This window comes from Cebidichthys violaceus, unplaced genomic scaffold, assembly GCF_023349555.1.
Source record: "Cebidichthys violaceus isolate CVI_PGR_0920_01 unplaced genomic scaffold, fCebVio1.0.p SCAF_31, whole genome shotgun sequence".
Lineage (NCBI taxonomy): Eukaryota > Metazoa > Chordata > Actinopteri > Perciformes > Stichaeidae > Cebidichthys > Cebidichthys violaceus.
Window position 1 is genome coordinate 690115 of NW_027176495.1, and position 13209 is coordinate 703323.

General features: G+C 43.2%; 1 protein-coding gene across 6 annotated transcripts in view; it reads left to right on the top strand.

The window, feature by feature from the left end:
• Positions 1-13209, top strand: part of syne1a (spectrin repeat containing, nuclear envelope 1a) — a 123313-nt gene that overhangs the window by 13981 nt on the left and 96123 nt on the right. For all 6 annotated transcript variants that reach the window (XM_068724679.1, XM_068724676.1, XM_068724678.1 and 3 more), the window contains exons 3-14: positions 4802-4897; positions 5478-5561; positions 7481-7501; positions 7727-7819; positions 8542-8723; positions 8830-9026; positions 9559-9671; positions 11349-11456; positions 11905-12042; positions 12249-12413; positions 12683-12795; positions 12919-13087. In XM_068724679.1, coding sequence (XP_068580780.1) covers positions 4802-4897; positions 5478-5561; positions 7481-7501; positions 7727-7819; positions 8542-8723; positions 8830-9026; positions 9559-9671; positions 11349-11456; positions 11905-12042; positions 12249-12413; positions 12683-12795; positions 12919-13087 — 1479 coding nt within the window. The remainder of the gene's footprint in view (positions 1-4801; positions 4898-5477; positions 5562-7480; positions 7502-7726; positions 7820-8541; positions 8724-8829; positions 9027-9558; positions 9672-11348; positions 11457-11904; positions 12043-12248; positions 12414-12682; positions 12796-12918; positions 13088-13209) is intronic.

The following is a 13209-nucleotide window of genomic DNA, read 5'->3' on the forward strand; positions in this document are numbered from 1 at the left end:
GCAGCTGCATGCTGAGGGGCCCATCGTATGCGTGTAATTTTTATATTATACTGCATTAGGCTCCACAATTTAACCCATCGCTGCTTGAACAGTGTGTCAGGAACGGGTGGGCAAGGCAAATATGGCACAGTGCAACACAATTAAGCGTTATTTCAATCCGCAACGCTGCTTTCGAGGTTTCCTATTTGATTACGACAGCTGTGGAGGCCTTGAACCACGGTGACGTGGAGCAGAAAATTCATTTGAAAACCACTCAGGAGGGAATAAACCTTGACGTAATATTAAATATCATGTCTCAGGACTGTGCCAGCAGAAAATTACAAACAGCCCAATACCTAAATGCCTTGAATTTTTAATAACATTTCGGTAAGCACATTGTTTATTTATTAAGTAATTCTTGGTGCAACAGAGCCGCAAAGTCCTTTTGCTATTTCGTGGTCACTGAAAATGTTGGGGTTTAAGTGATTAGGGAAAGATGACGAGGATTAGAGGCGTATCGGGGAGAGGGATCCCCAAAAAACGTCTGGATTAAATAGTGTACAGGAATAGCTCAACATTTTGCAAAATGCAATTATTTGCTATCTTGCTGAGAGTTAAATGAGAAGATTATTACCACTCTCACATCTGCATGGTACACATGTTGATGGATCCAGCATCGTAGCTTAGCATAAAGACTGAAAACAAGCAGGAAAGGCATTTAATGCCTACTAATTAACACATTACATCTTGATAATTCATACAAAAAAAATGACAATTTGCAGTTTTACGGGAGTTCAAACTATTTCTTGGCTGGAGTCTCCTTTGTTTGCCTGAGAGTTGCTCCAAGCCAAGAAATAGTCCGGAACAGGATTGTGTACCTTCAGACTGAGTCGGGCCAATTCATTTCCACTGTTTCCAGTGTTTATGCTAAGGTAAGCTAACCATCTGCTTGTTCCAGCTTCATATTTACCATGCAGACGTGAGAGTGGCATCCATCTTTTCATCAAACTCTCAGCAAGAAAGGGAAACACCAACTGAATCTCTAACGCTTCTTTTAAATGAAGCTAAAGGTGCTACATTAGAAATTGAGAGCATGTCTATTGCCTCAACGGCTCTCAACATGGCGACCCGGCTGAGCCGCCGGGTCCCAGCTAACAGCGCTAACAGCACAAACAGCCGCAAGAATGCTAAAAGAGCTGAACGTGTTTACCTGAGGTGGAACCGGAGGGTGGGCGCTTCGTATCTGCATGTTTTGAGCGCCGTGCAGAGCGATGGCAATGAGGCAGCCAGTGGGGCGCGCTCACATGCACTCTCGTGCACTAAAAGCCACGTGCTGCAGACTCGGCTATGTCAACAAAGCAAGGAGAAGCTCGGATTACAACGCACACAGAGGGAGATTGACTCCATTCTCATGCTCAGGCAGACATTGCTTCACTGTATATTTACATAGCAAACAGTGGTTTGATTTACATTAACGCTCTGAATATCGTGTGGAGAACCATTGACTTAAAGTGAAATAACGAAGAGCCTCGTGGACCGTCAGGCCTGAAATTGAAGCCCACTTCTTGGTACAGAATCACACTTGAACTGGTCTGACAAAGATCCAGGAAATGTAATTTGAATTCCATTTCAATTCACTTTAATGAATTGAACAAATCAATAGATGAGAGATGCTATCACACCTGTCCATCAGGAGAGATTTGTTGATCAAATTACTTGCTCTCCTCCTCCTCGACCGTCGTGAAACTGCTTACCCTTTCACCCGATGCCTGACGTTGCCATAGTGACACTGATTGGCTTACATTTGTCTTCAAAAAATGTCTCCGTCCTCACGGCAGCTCGGTAAATGTTCGGAGTGCGTCGTGATGAGTCGGGGGTAAAAGTCATTTCAGCGGGTGTTGAGGATCTGTTGTAATAAAGAGGTGCATTTCTTTGAAATGAAAGAAATGGGCACCTTGTGGTCTTGTGTCACATGTGTAAATACTCCACAAAGACCCATTTAAAAAGACAGAAATATGTGAAAGAGACAGTCAGGAGGATAGAGAGGGGGAAGCAGCTTGGTTCAGCTTTGCTCTCAGAAGGATAGATCATGCCCGTGGCTATGCAGATGATTAGGCCACTTCAGTTATCACAGGTCTTTAATTCGGCGCCTAAAGGTATGTGATTAATCGTTAGGTGAGTTGAGACATAGCGTGAGGGCTTCCTTTCACCACCACTCCCCTCCCCCCCTTTACTTTTTTCACTCCACAGGTACAACAAAAGAAGTCTTATGAGCTCTGACAAAGAGTTTCTATGAGAAGACGTATTGGTGCTGGTAATTTTATACAGAAGATTAATGACTCTCGTTACTCGGGGAGTAGTTCACCAGATTAAGTCACCAGTTATAGACCGAAGGTAGAAACTCTTAAGAGAGCAGCAGGTTTGGTAGTTTATTTCATTTAAATAGAGAGTGATGTTGTGAAGACGTTTGCTTCTCATCAGGCTTTAAAGTTGCACCCTGCACTGCAGTGGAGTGTAAAGGGGGAGAATTCAGTGAGTGGGCCCCGAGTTTCCATTTTGACAAATCCTCTCTGAGAAGGTTAAAGCTTAATTACCAAGTGACCAGTGGTGAGCGGCTGAGGTCTCATCGTCACTCAGGCAAAGAGTTTTAGCCCAGTAATCAGTGAAGCAAGTGTTCTTAGAGATTACAGCAGCACTAAAGTGAAGCTCCTCGCTCCTCTTTCCATGTTTACTTCCCCTCCCCCCCTTTCTTTAGTGGGGCAAGAAGGGGATTGAGTGGATGACATACTCCATGCACACTAAATTCAAACCCAGCACACCGTGATGCATAGTATGCGCCTCAGCCAACTTAGCTGCAAGGATGTCTTCAATAATTTTTACATTTCCAACCTGCCAACTGTGCTCACGTTCTCATAGTTCATACCTGCAACTAGTGACATCACCATCAGCCTCAGCTGTGCTTTGTGTTTAGTGCTAATTAGCACCTGTTAGCATGCTCACACACTGAACTAAGACGCTGAATAAAACATGTTCCTGTTAACTATAGTGTTAGTAAAGTCATAAGGAGCATGTTAGCTCACTAACATTAGCAATTAGCTTGAAACACGGCTGTGCCTGGTGCAGCCTGGCCGAGCCCCTAGCATGACTGTAGACATAAAATAATAAACAACCCAATTAAAATGTCTCCATACAGTTTATTTTATTGATTGTTGCCGGGTTTCTCTGCAGCCTTTTCCACGGGTTGACTTTCTCCTTAACAGACATTATTCTTTCAAACTGGTTGTATTGCAATTGAAAATGAAAGCGTTCGGTCTTCTGCTCGTTTCTGCCCCTCCCTTTTGTCTTTCATGCTGTTGATCTTTTGGGATCCACTGAGTCAAGTGTACCGGGGGGAATAACACGAGAACACAAGACAGACGCACGTCCTGAAACTCCCTCTTCTCACAATCAATTATGGCCCAGACACTCATATGTAATTAGCTCATTAAGACCATGATTAATTTTTTTTTTAGCTCATATGGCTGAGCAGAGGAAATGGATATGACTTTCTCATTTTGTAATTAGTCAGAAATTTCATCATTAGCTTTTGGGATTATAATGAACAAATAGGTAAATTTAACTTCAATTAGCTCACGGTATGAACGATCCCTTTGTAAGTATTCCTTCAGTCACTTTATGATAGGGGCACAAGTGCCGTCTGAATATTCTAATATCCAAAGACCATGAAATGACATTAGAAGAGGAATTAGCTAGAAGAGCTGCTGTATTTGCTAATTAATTTTGAAAGACGTGAGGGTCTCTCTTTGCCCGTCTATCATTTTTCCCGCCGTCGCTCTTTCTACTCAATTATACCCCTCTCGTGAATCTGCGATGTTGGGGGTTGTATATTTCTCTATATTTCGCTACACACACACACACACACACACACACACACACACACACACACACACACACACACACACACACACACACACACTCCACTTGCACGTGCTACACAGACATACATCTCTGCTTACGCCGTTTCTCTCTTTCTCCTTCACTCCCTTTGCCGCTAATCTCCCTGTGAATGGCTCGCTCGTATGAATCCCCCCCCCCTCTAAACCTCTCCTCAGCCCCAGCATGTGACTGTGCTTTAAGAGAAATCCTTGATGTGGCGCTGGCAAGAAACAGAGATATGTGGATTTCCCCGAGTCTAGAAGTCTGTGTCAGGTCAGGGAAGAAGTCAATGAGGAGGATTCAGTTTGAAATCATCAGCATATTTTAGGATTTGAAGACCCCATTCAGAGCCTGCTGAGCCTCTGCTTATGGCTGACTCTAGCTGTCAGTAATATTTGGGGCTTGAAGTACATTTTCTTTTACGAGGATTTCCTTTATCCAAGTTTCACAAGTTGAAATTAACGTCTCACAGTATTTATTGTATTTTGGTTTATTTTTGCGCCGTGCTACTTAGAGTAGGATAACGTCGAGGGAAAAAACACGTCTTGCCTCATAGTTTCATGTACATTGCAAGAGCTATTAAGACTTAAATCCCAAGGTTTAGCATTCCAGTAAAAACTGAGAATCCTTTGTATGATTTTTATGGCATGCAACATTTGCGTAAACAGTGACTTTATATGACAAACTATGCCCACGCACCTATTTGGAAATGTCTCTTTCACGCCATAAAATTGTTCCTAGAAAAAAATGTGGTTTCAACAAAACCTTTTCCTTTCCCCCCGAGGCGCTGCATCACTGCTATGTGGGCTTGTTTTAACATATTGTTTGAAGAGTCGAAGATGTTTCTACAGTATAGTCTCATGGGTATGCTTGTGTACTCGTGTAGCGTGTCCCACCGCTGGTGGTGACGGACCTGTTTGAGGACATCAAGGATGGCGTGATGCTGTTGGCCTTGCTGGAAGTCCTCTCTGGACAAAAACTGGTGAGTTTCACGGTCATTTCTACAGCGAGTGATTCGGCTACAGAACTCAAACACTTTCATATCTTTTAATCTCTCTGGATTAAACTTTACCTGGATCAGATATAGACAATAACGGACTCAAAAAGAGCTACAGACCTATTGCAGTGCATGGGAACTGAGCCACAACCGCATGGAAATGCGTATTGATCGGCTTTTATTAGGATGTTTGAATTGAATGGAAAAGCCCAGATTAACAAGGACAGATCATAGTTCACAACACAGACAAAGACATTCACACTGACACACAGTTTGAGGATTTAACTTGGCCCACGTTGCCTTAGGTCTAAGCTGTCTATGTCCTATTGATCCGGCTGTTTACAGCCAAACACGGCTCTGATTGGACCTCTATGTTTTTCTCACTTTGTCAGCCAACGCAAATACATATAGTGTCTGTGTCCTACTATAACTCCCATACATGTGCAATATAACGCATCTTCTTTTCAACTGTACTGTTTTGTTTCATCCACACTGTCTTTAATCTTCTCCCTCTCTGTTTCTCTGTTTTTTTTCTTTCCATCTCCATTGTTCTTTTTCCTTGCAGCCATGTGAGCCAGGAAAAAAGCTGAAGAGGATCCACTGGGTCGCCAACATCGGTACGGCTCTAAACTTCCTTGAGGGCAGGAAGGTAAGAGTTCAGAGCCTTCTTCTTTGTTTTACCCCTCCTGCTGCTCAGCTGCTGCCCTGTGGCTGCAAACATTGAATCCTGACCTTGTGTGATCCGTTTCCCCTCCGTCTCTGCCTCTTACTGTCTCCACCTGTCACATCGCTCATTTATCTGACACCAGTACGCTCTGTTTTCACATCCCTGCAAATATTTTGTTGAGTAAATAAATGAGAAAGAAAATCTGATATTCACACAAAATCCATTTTTGCTATTTTCTTTGTCTTTATTGAATTTGTTTGTTTGCCTATAAAGGATCAAAAAGTAGTGATCGGACCATGAAATTTACACTTAAGCTGATCCACCATATTTGCTGGTCACACCGCACCACTTTGTGATATTACTACTTTCCAGTTTACTTTCCTTTTCCCAGCTTCATTGACACAATCGCAACCAGAAATACTTTGGATGTAATCATCTAACTGCATCGACTGCCCCTCCGTGAGATTAGCCAAACATTCTCAAAGCTTCACCCAGCTCGTCCTTGGATCTACATAAATAAAGCCATAAGTATGAGCTGGTGTCTGCAGGGACATTGATTTGTCTTCCTCAAGTGTGACGGGGTTAAAACCATAAATCCTACGCCAGTAATCTGCAGTCTGGAGATGAGACGTCAGTGGGCGCTCTGCTGTCTATATGTGTGTGTGTGTGTGTGTGTGTGTGTGTGTGTGTGTGTGTGTGTGAGTGTAGAAAATTAAATGTAAATATGCTCTGTGTGTAAATCTGATGCATGTCTAGACCGTATTTACATTTTGCTTTAGAGGCCTAATTGCTTTGATGCCTGATAGAAAAGTGTGCAGTGGCTTTATGATGTTTTACCCTTTAATCATATTTGTAAACTGTTGAAACCCTGTAACATATCTATTTAACTGGGAGCTTCAAACCCATAGCTACAATGTCCACACGGTCAGAAATATTTGTATTATTGATAAATCTGTTGATTTATGAATCTATTAAACCTCATAATGACAGAACATATGGAAATGTTTCCTAATAGCCCAATGTGACGTTGAGATGAAATGAAAAACGCTTCTAACTTCCGTTTCACTGGGACACTAAAGCGCTTGATTTGTCTTGACTAATGCCCCAAAAACCGAAAGATATTCACTTTTTAAATATATATAAGAAAGAAAAGCAGCAAATCTGCACTTTTAAGAAGCTTGAACCAGCAAATAGTTGGCATTTTAGTTTGATAAATGACTTAACAAATGAATTATCCAAACTGTTATATTATTATATTACTATACTGGTTTCCTACAACTATAACAACTTTAAAAAAAAACTGTGTTTTTTTTTCTGCTGGTCATAACACAAACCACTGTGTTGAGTTGCTGGGATGACCTGCTGTGTTTTCTAATATGAAACCGTATCTTGCATGTATTTTTATCATCCACTATCACACGCTGCCCTCGGCTGCCCTCAATCTCTTCCTCCATGCTTGTTCACATTCGGAGCGGGCTAGCATTAACATATGATGACCTGTTGTGCTGCAGCGCCGCAGCAATACAACCCTCTGTGTGATCATATAGAATACTTCATCATATCAGTAGATACAGCCCTCTCTTGCCCCCCCCCTCTCTCTCTCTCTCTCTCTCTCTCTCTCTCTCTCTCTCTCTCTCTCTCTCTCTCTCTCTCTCTCTCTCTCTCTCTCTCTCTCTCTCTCTCTCTTCTTCCCCCCTGTATCACTCTCTCTCTCCGCCCATCTCTGCTGGATGTAATCCCCGTTGCCTGTGTTGTGGTGATAGATCTCTCCTCTCAGCCAACCACTCACGTTATCTCACCTCAGAGATGCTCCAGTATGTGATATCTCACAGTCAATGAGGCGTCAAAATGCTCTCTCACTTCTTATTCTCTTTCTTCCTCTTCTCTTATCTGCCCTCCAGTCTGCCTACAGAGGATCTCCGGTCAGTATACTACACTGGTTTGTTCAGGACATGGAATAGATATAGGGTCAGAACTACCTGCATCCTGTAGTACTGAGGATTATGCTCATACTGCATCTTGTTCATTGTTGTACTAAACACAGTGTTTGTAGTTAATCCATATGAATGAGAAACTGACTCCAATCTAGAATGATTAGGTCCTGTTATGAGGTATTTCATTTTTGTATATTTTGTGTTTTGACGCAGATCAAGCTTGTGAACATCAACTCCACAGACATTGTTGATGGACGGCCCTCAATTGTATTGGGGTTGATGTGGACCATCATCCTCTATTTCCAGGTAACGTGGCTGTCAATATACAACCTCAATATAGCTGTCAATATACAACCTCAATATAGCTGTCAGTATACAATCCTCCATGCATCCTCCATGCACATGGCACATCCTCAAACAAGTATTATATCCAATAAGAAACATGCAAAAGCCTGAATTGGTTCCTTCTTGTAAACTCTCAGTACCTATTAGGAAAACAAAATGCTTTGAGTATTAACTTTTTCCAGCTGGCAAAAAGTTCATTTGAACTACAGATCAAGTTAAGATGAGGAAATCAATCTTCTGAAGCATCCCCACTGAAAACGGGCAGTTGGTACCTCAGACATGTCAGACATGCACAGATCAACAAGAAGTTAACCACAACTCTACAGTCTCTTAGCAACAGCAGCACATAGATGTGTCTGCTATTCCAGCAAATTTACGGATATTGAATAAAGGAAATGTGCTTATTCACTTACTGACATTTTGATGTATTTCATTTCATACTGTTATTTATGAATTTCCGAGTTGTTCGGCAGCCTCGGTTTGTTGCCAGTAGAGAGGAGAAACTGAGAAGTGGGTTATGTGTGCATAGCAATAATAGCAACAACTGACCAGATGGATGGGCTGAAGTATAATCATATATTTTGTGATTTTCATGATTAATAAACAGAAGATACAAGATGCTGCTGCAGTAAATGTGTTGGTACGAAGGCCTGATTCCTTTCCTGGTTTCCTGCTCTGTTCAGATTGAAGAGCTAACCAGTAGCCTACCAGCACTTCAGGCCTTGTCCAGCAGCACTTCTTCACTGGACAGCTCAACCAGCAGCACTGAGACCACCAGCCCACCCGTCAAGAGAAAACCCCTCCCACCTCTGCAGGGCGGAGTCAGAAAGGCCCTACTAAGATGGGTCCAGCAGACGGCCACCAAGTATGTGGTCTCCTTTACGAATCGTCTTGCTTTCCAAAACAAAATGCGCAAAATGCATCACACCATTATCATCTGCGTTGACATTGTGATGCTCTGCTCTTTGTAGACGTCTGGGCATTGAGGTGAAGGACTTCGGGCCCAGTTGGCGCACGGGGTTGGCGTTCTTTGCAGTTATCCATGCCCTCCGGCCCAATCTAGTTGACATGGAGCGTGTATGGAGGAGGCCCAACCGCGAAAACCTGCAAGAAGCTTTCTTATTGGCTGAGACGGAGCTAGGCGTGCCACAGCTCCTTGACCCAGAGGGTAAATGACATTTTCTACCACAAATGACAACTGAACTGAAAAACGAAATGAATTCTACCTCTGTATTACCTGTTCTTTTTCTCTTGATTATTGTATCGTTCAAAGAAAACAACATGACTCACTTACTCAAATGCCTTACGTATAATTTAAATCCATAGCTTTTCATCATTTGGAGCTGTTTTTTATCTGATACTGATAGTGGGCATCTGTCACGGCATCAGATGTGCACCTCAGTGTCACTTCCAAGCACCAGCTGTGCCCCTTCACGCCTGCCCTTCACAATGAACTCTGACAAATCAAGCTTGACATCACTATAATTAAGGTCCATTAGGCCATGAGATTCAGCGCGGTGGAACCTCCAGACAAAACTTGGACACTGCTGAAGGTTGTTTTCATTTAAGATGACAGTTGTCTGTTTCTGATTCGATGTCAGTCCAGCTACTCTTCTCTATGAGAGAGACTGTGGCGGAGTTATCAGCCGGCCTCGAATTTGATATGGCTTCTGATTACATTCATGCGGTTCCCTCCTTAGATGTCGATGTAGACAAGCCAGATGAGAAGTCCATTATGACGTACATAGCCCAGTTCCTGAAGCACCATCCCGATCCAAGGCAGGGCGACTCAGACGGACAGCAAGAAGAAGAGGTAGGAACATGTCTGATTTATCGCAGTCTGGATACGCCGTTCATTCTCTTCTGCATCCTGTGTGTTTTGTCCTTCTCTTCAGATGTCACAGTTAGTGCGTCACACTTCAGCTATGACATATACATAAATGGCGTTTTGTCTTTGTTAAGTCACAGTTGGCTCTTTCTAAATACTGTTTGATGTTTGTTTTAACCCATGTAAAAGTGCAACTTACTTCATGCTTTCTAAAATGTTCTGATGCAGTAAGCACCAGCAATCTGCCATACAACGTAGGTTAAAACAAACGTTTCACAATTTCACTTGTCATGTGACTCAGGTCTGGCAGCGTCTTTGCCTATTTCATGTCTGTCCTTGTTGCACATCTCTCTCTTTGTATCTCCTTGTCCTTGTCTGTCTGGTGTTTTTTGTGTGGTGACTTCTTTCCTGTGGTTGTTGTGCTGACCTCTGTCCCACAGCATGGTCTTGCTCCTCGCGATATAGAGGAATTTTTGGAGGTAGGTTACAGAGTAACATAAAGGTCCCAGGGGCGGGTTTTCCATCATTTTCCGCAGCTCAATGCAATTAGCACCCATGCACATTCATGGTTTCCATATAAATGTGATTAATGCTTATTTTCCTGGCTCTACTATTGGATTACAGTATCACCGCCTACTGTACAGTGTATGAGTGAGATTAAACATTGTTTTCCCGTGTCAAAATAAAGCCTATATGCTAATATTGGCTCTTTATCTTACCTGATGTGATATTCCTGCCGCGGGGTTTCTGAGCCATGCTAACAAAAGGAAGTCCAGTATTCTAAGACGTGATATTACCATTTATTAACGTTACCTCCCGCTACGGCTCCTGGTTCCATTAGCATGACAATGAAAGCCTCTGGCATTGATACGGCGTATTTGATGGAAAGCTTGTGAATAGAAGTTGCCCGTTTTTTAAGGTTTAACAGTGGCAAGAACAGGGATGTGCTTTAATGCCGCGCTACCCACTTGCTTTCACTGTTGCACTGTGTTTTTGTTTTCTTACAGCGCTGAGTCGGCTTTTTGTGGTTGCTGTGTTTCACACCTGCTTTCTTCTTTGTTGACATTTCTTGCTAACACGCCGTTTGTCCTTCATATTCTCTTACATTGAATGAAGGTAAACAAAGGTGTCATTTTGTAAAGTAAATAGCGACTGAAACGCTGGATGTAAAGTTGTTTGCAGAGTACAATATAACAGATAAAAGTCCCCTTCAGCTTAAGTTTGACATCATAACAGGAGCTGAAGTGATACAACTGAATAGACACTCTCACAAGCTTTTTTAGTATTATCGCCATGGTTACTTAAAATCCAATGAAATGTTAGTAGGGGTCTCAGACAAAGTACCCTGTTTAAGCTGAGTGTTTTTGGCAGCTGTGGGTTTTTGACGTTTTGTCCTACAGGGAGACACAGAGGATTAAGAGAACACGTGTTTAACCGTACATGTCCTCTCTTTCACCCTCTTCCTTTCATCAATCCCTCAAAACATTCATTTGGTTAATCACTTTCTCTCTCTGTCTTTCTGTTTCCCCCCTCTCCCTTACACTACTCCGTCTTTTCTTTTTTACTTGTTTTTCATTTCCCCCTGGCGCGCTTCCCAATTTCCATGTCCATCTTTCCGCCCGTTGTTCACCCCACCACCCCTCATCCATCCGGACCTCCTAGAGAGAGCACCGAAAGAGCCTGAGGGAGCACAAAATGTGGCTCAACCAGCTGGAGAGAGACGCAATACAGGCTCAGGAGACCGAGGGCAATCTCGCTCAACAGTACCAGGTTAGTGTGTGTGTGTGTGTGTGTGTGTGTGTGTGTGTGTGTGTGTGTGTGTGTGTGTTTGTTTGGATGTGTGTGCAGTTTAAACTGGGCACACTGGGCACAGACGCTCCTATTATTAGCTTAATCAGTGGCATTACACTGTGGGGATCAGACAGCAGCCGTCATATTCTCAGTCAATCTGGCTTATTCCACCAAGCCTCAGGATACTTTCCATATTCAGCAGCATGTGGGATACCCTCATTCTTCGCACATTATACGACAAATCTGAAGCCAGCGAGAACAGCATTCAGAGGCAGTCAGCCATAGAGTTGATGAGGGTCTGATAGGACACCAATAGGGAGACGGCGTGACCCCTGAGAGAGCACTAGTTTTGATGTCTGCATACTGTAACGTGAATATTTTTGGAGCTTTGAATTATGAACATATTTTACTTCTTCTTTCTTTTCAGTTGTTCAAGAGTCTGCGTGTCCAGTTGGAGATGAGGAGGAAGCAGGTGGAGGGAGCTTTGCAGTCCACTCAGAAGGATGGGATGCTGACTGTGGATCAGGCTCTGGTCAAACAGGCCTGGGAAAGAGTCTCTAACAGGGTGAGAGAAGCAGGGTGGACATTCAAGCTCCTCAAAGATTTCCAGACAGATGTGAACCAAAGATGTCATGGTTGCATGTGCGTTAGGGCAACGATCTTCAGTCTGTCAGAGACTTAGCCGACCTGGGCGCTGATGGTAGTTCAATAGAACAAGTTTTAACGGCTGTCTCTGTTTCTCTGTCTCCGCAACTGTGTTCCTTACTTCAGCTGCTGGACTGGCATCTGCAGCTGGACAGGTCTCTGCCAGCGCCTCTGGATATTGTGGGGGCGTGGCTGCATGATGCTGAAGGAGCCATGCGGCAAGAGATCGTCATACATCAGGCACACGACATGACGGCTAACGTCGTCCACAGGGCTCTAGAGCGGCACAAGGTCAGCATGAAGGCGTAGACAGAAGAGGCAAACGGACAACGAGACATCTTTTGTCATCGTTGCTCTTTTGTTTGTAAAACACAGAAATGCCATTCGGATTGAACATAGTAACTATAAAACTGAAAACCAATAAACATTTAAAACATAAAATAAAGTAAATTCACTATTGAGAGCTGTACAATGTTTCAAAATGTTCTGATCAGAAACCTAATATTTAGTATTTTTTGTTTTTCTGTGTCCATGATGATGTTTGTATTTACGCTGTGCAGGATGTGTTGAAAAGCCTGGAAAGTCACCAGCAGGTCTTTCAGAGGATCCATAAAGACAGAAGTGTCGATGGAGTCCCTGTTCCCCCAGACCAGCTCCAAGACATGGCTGAGAGGTAATCAAGGCGCCTGCTAAACTCACAGGGCGTGATTTACCAATCTGCTTTCAGAGGAGAGAAGCAGAACGTGCGGGTCAAGCTGTAGGTCTGATACCCTTTGTACACTTTGTGTTTCTTCAGGATGAACTTTGTCTCTACATCTTCTAGCATCCACTTGTCTCGAATGGAATTCTTGGAGAACAAACACCACATGCAGGCCTTCCTCACTCTAGCCGAGTCCAAGCTCAAATCCTGGATCATAAAATACGGCCGACAAGAGACGGTGGAACTGATGCTCCGCAGCTACGTTGTAAGCTTCAATTCACTCTGCACATGATGCACTGAACTGCTAATTGAATCTTTAGGGTTCCTGTGCAGAGAGTATAGTAAACGGCCGCTTCATGATGCACATGTGGTTCATTTTCCTCTTTG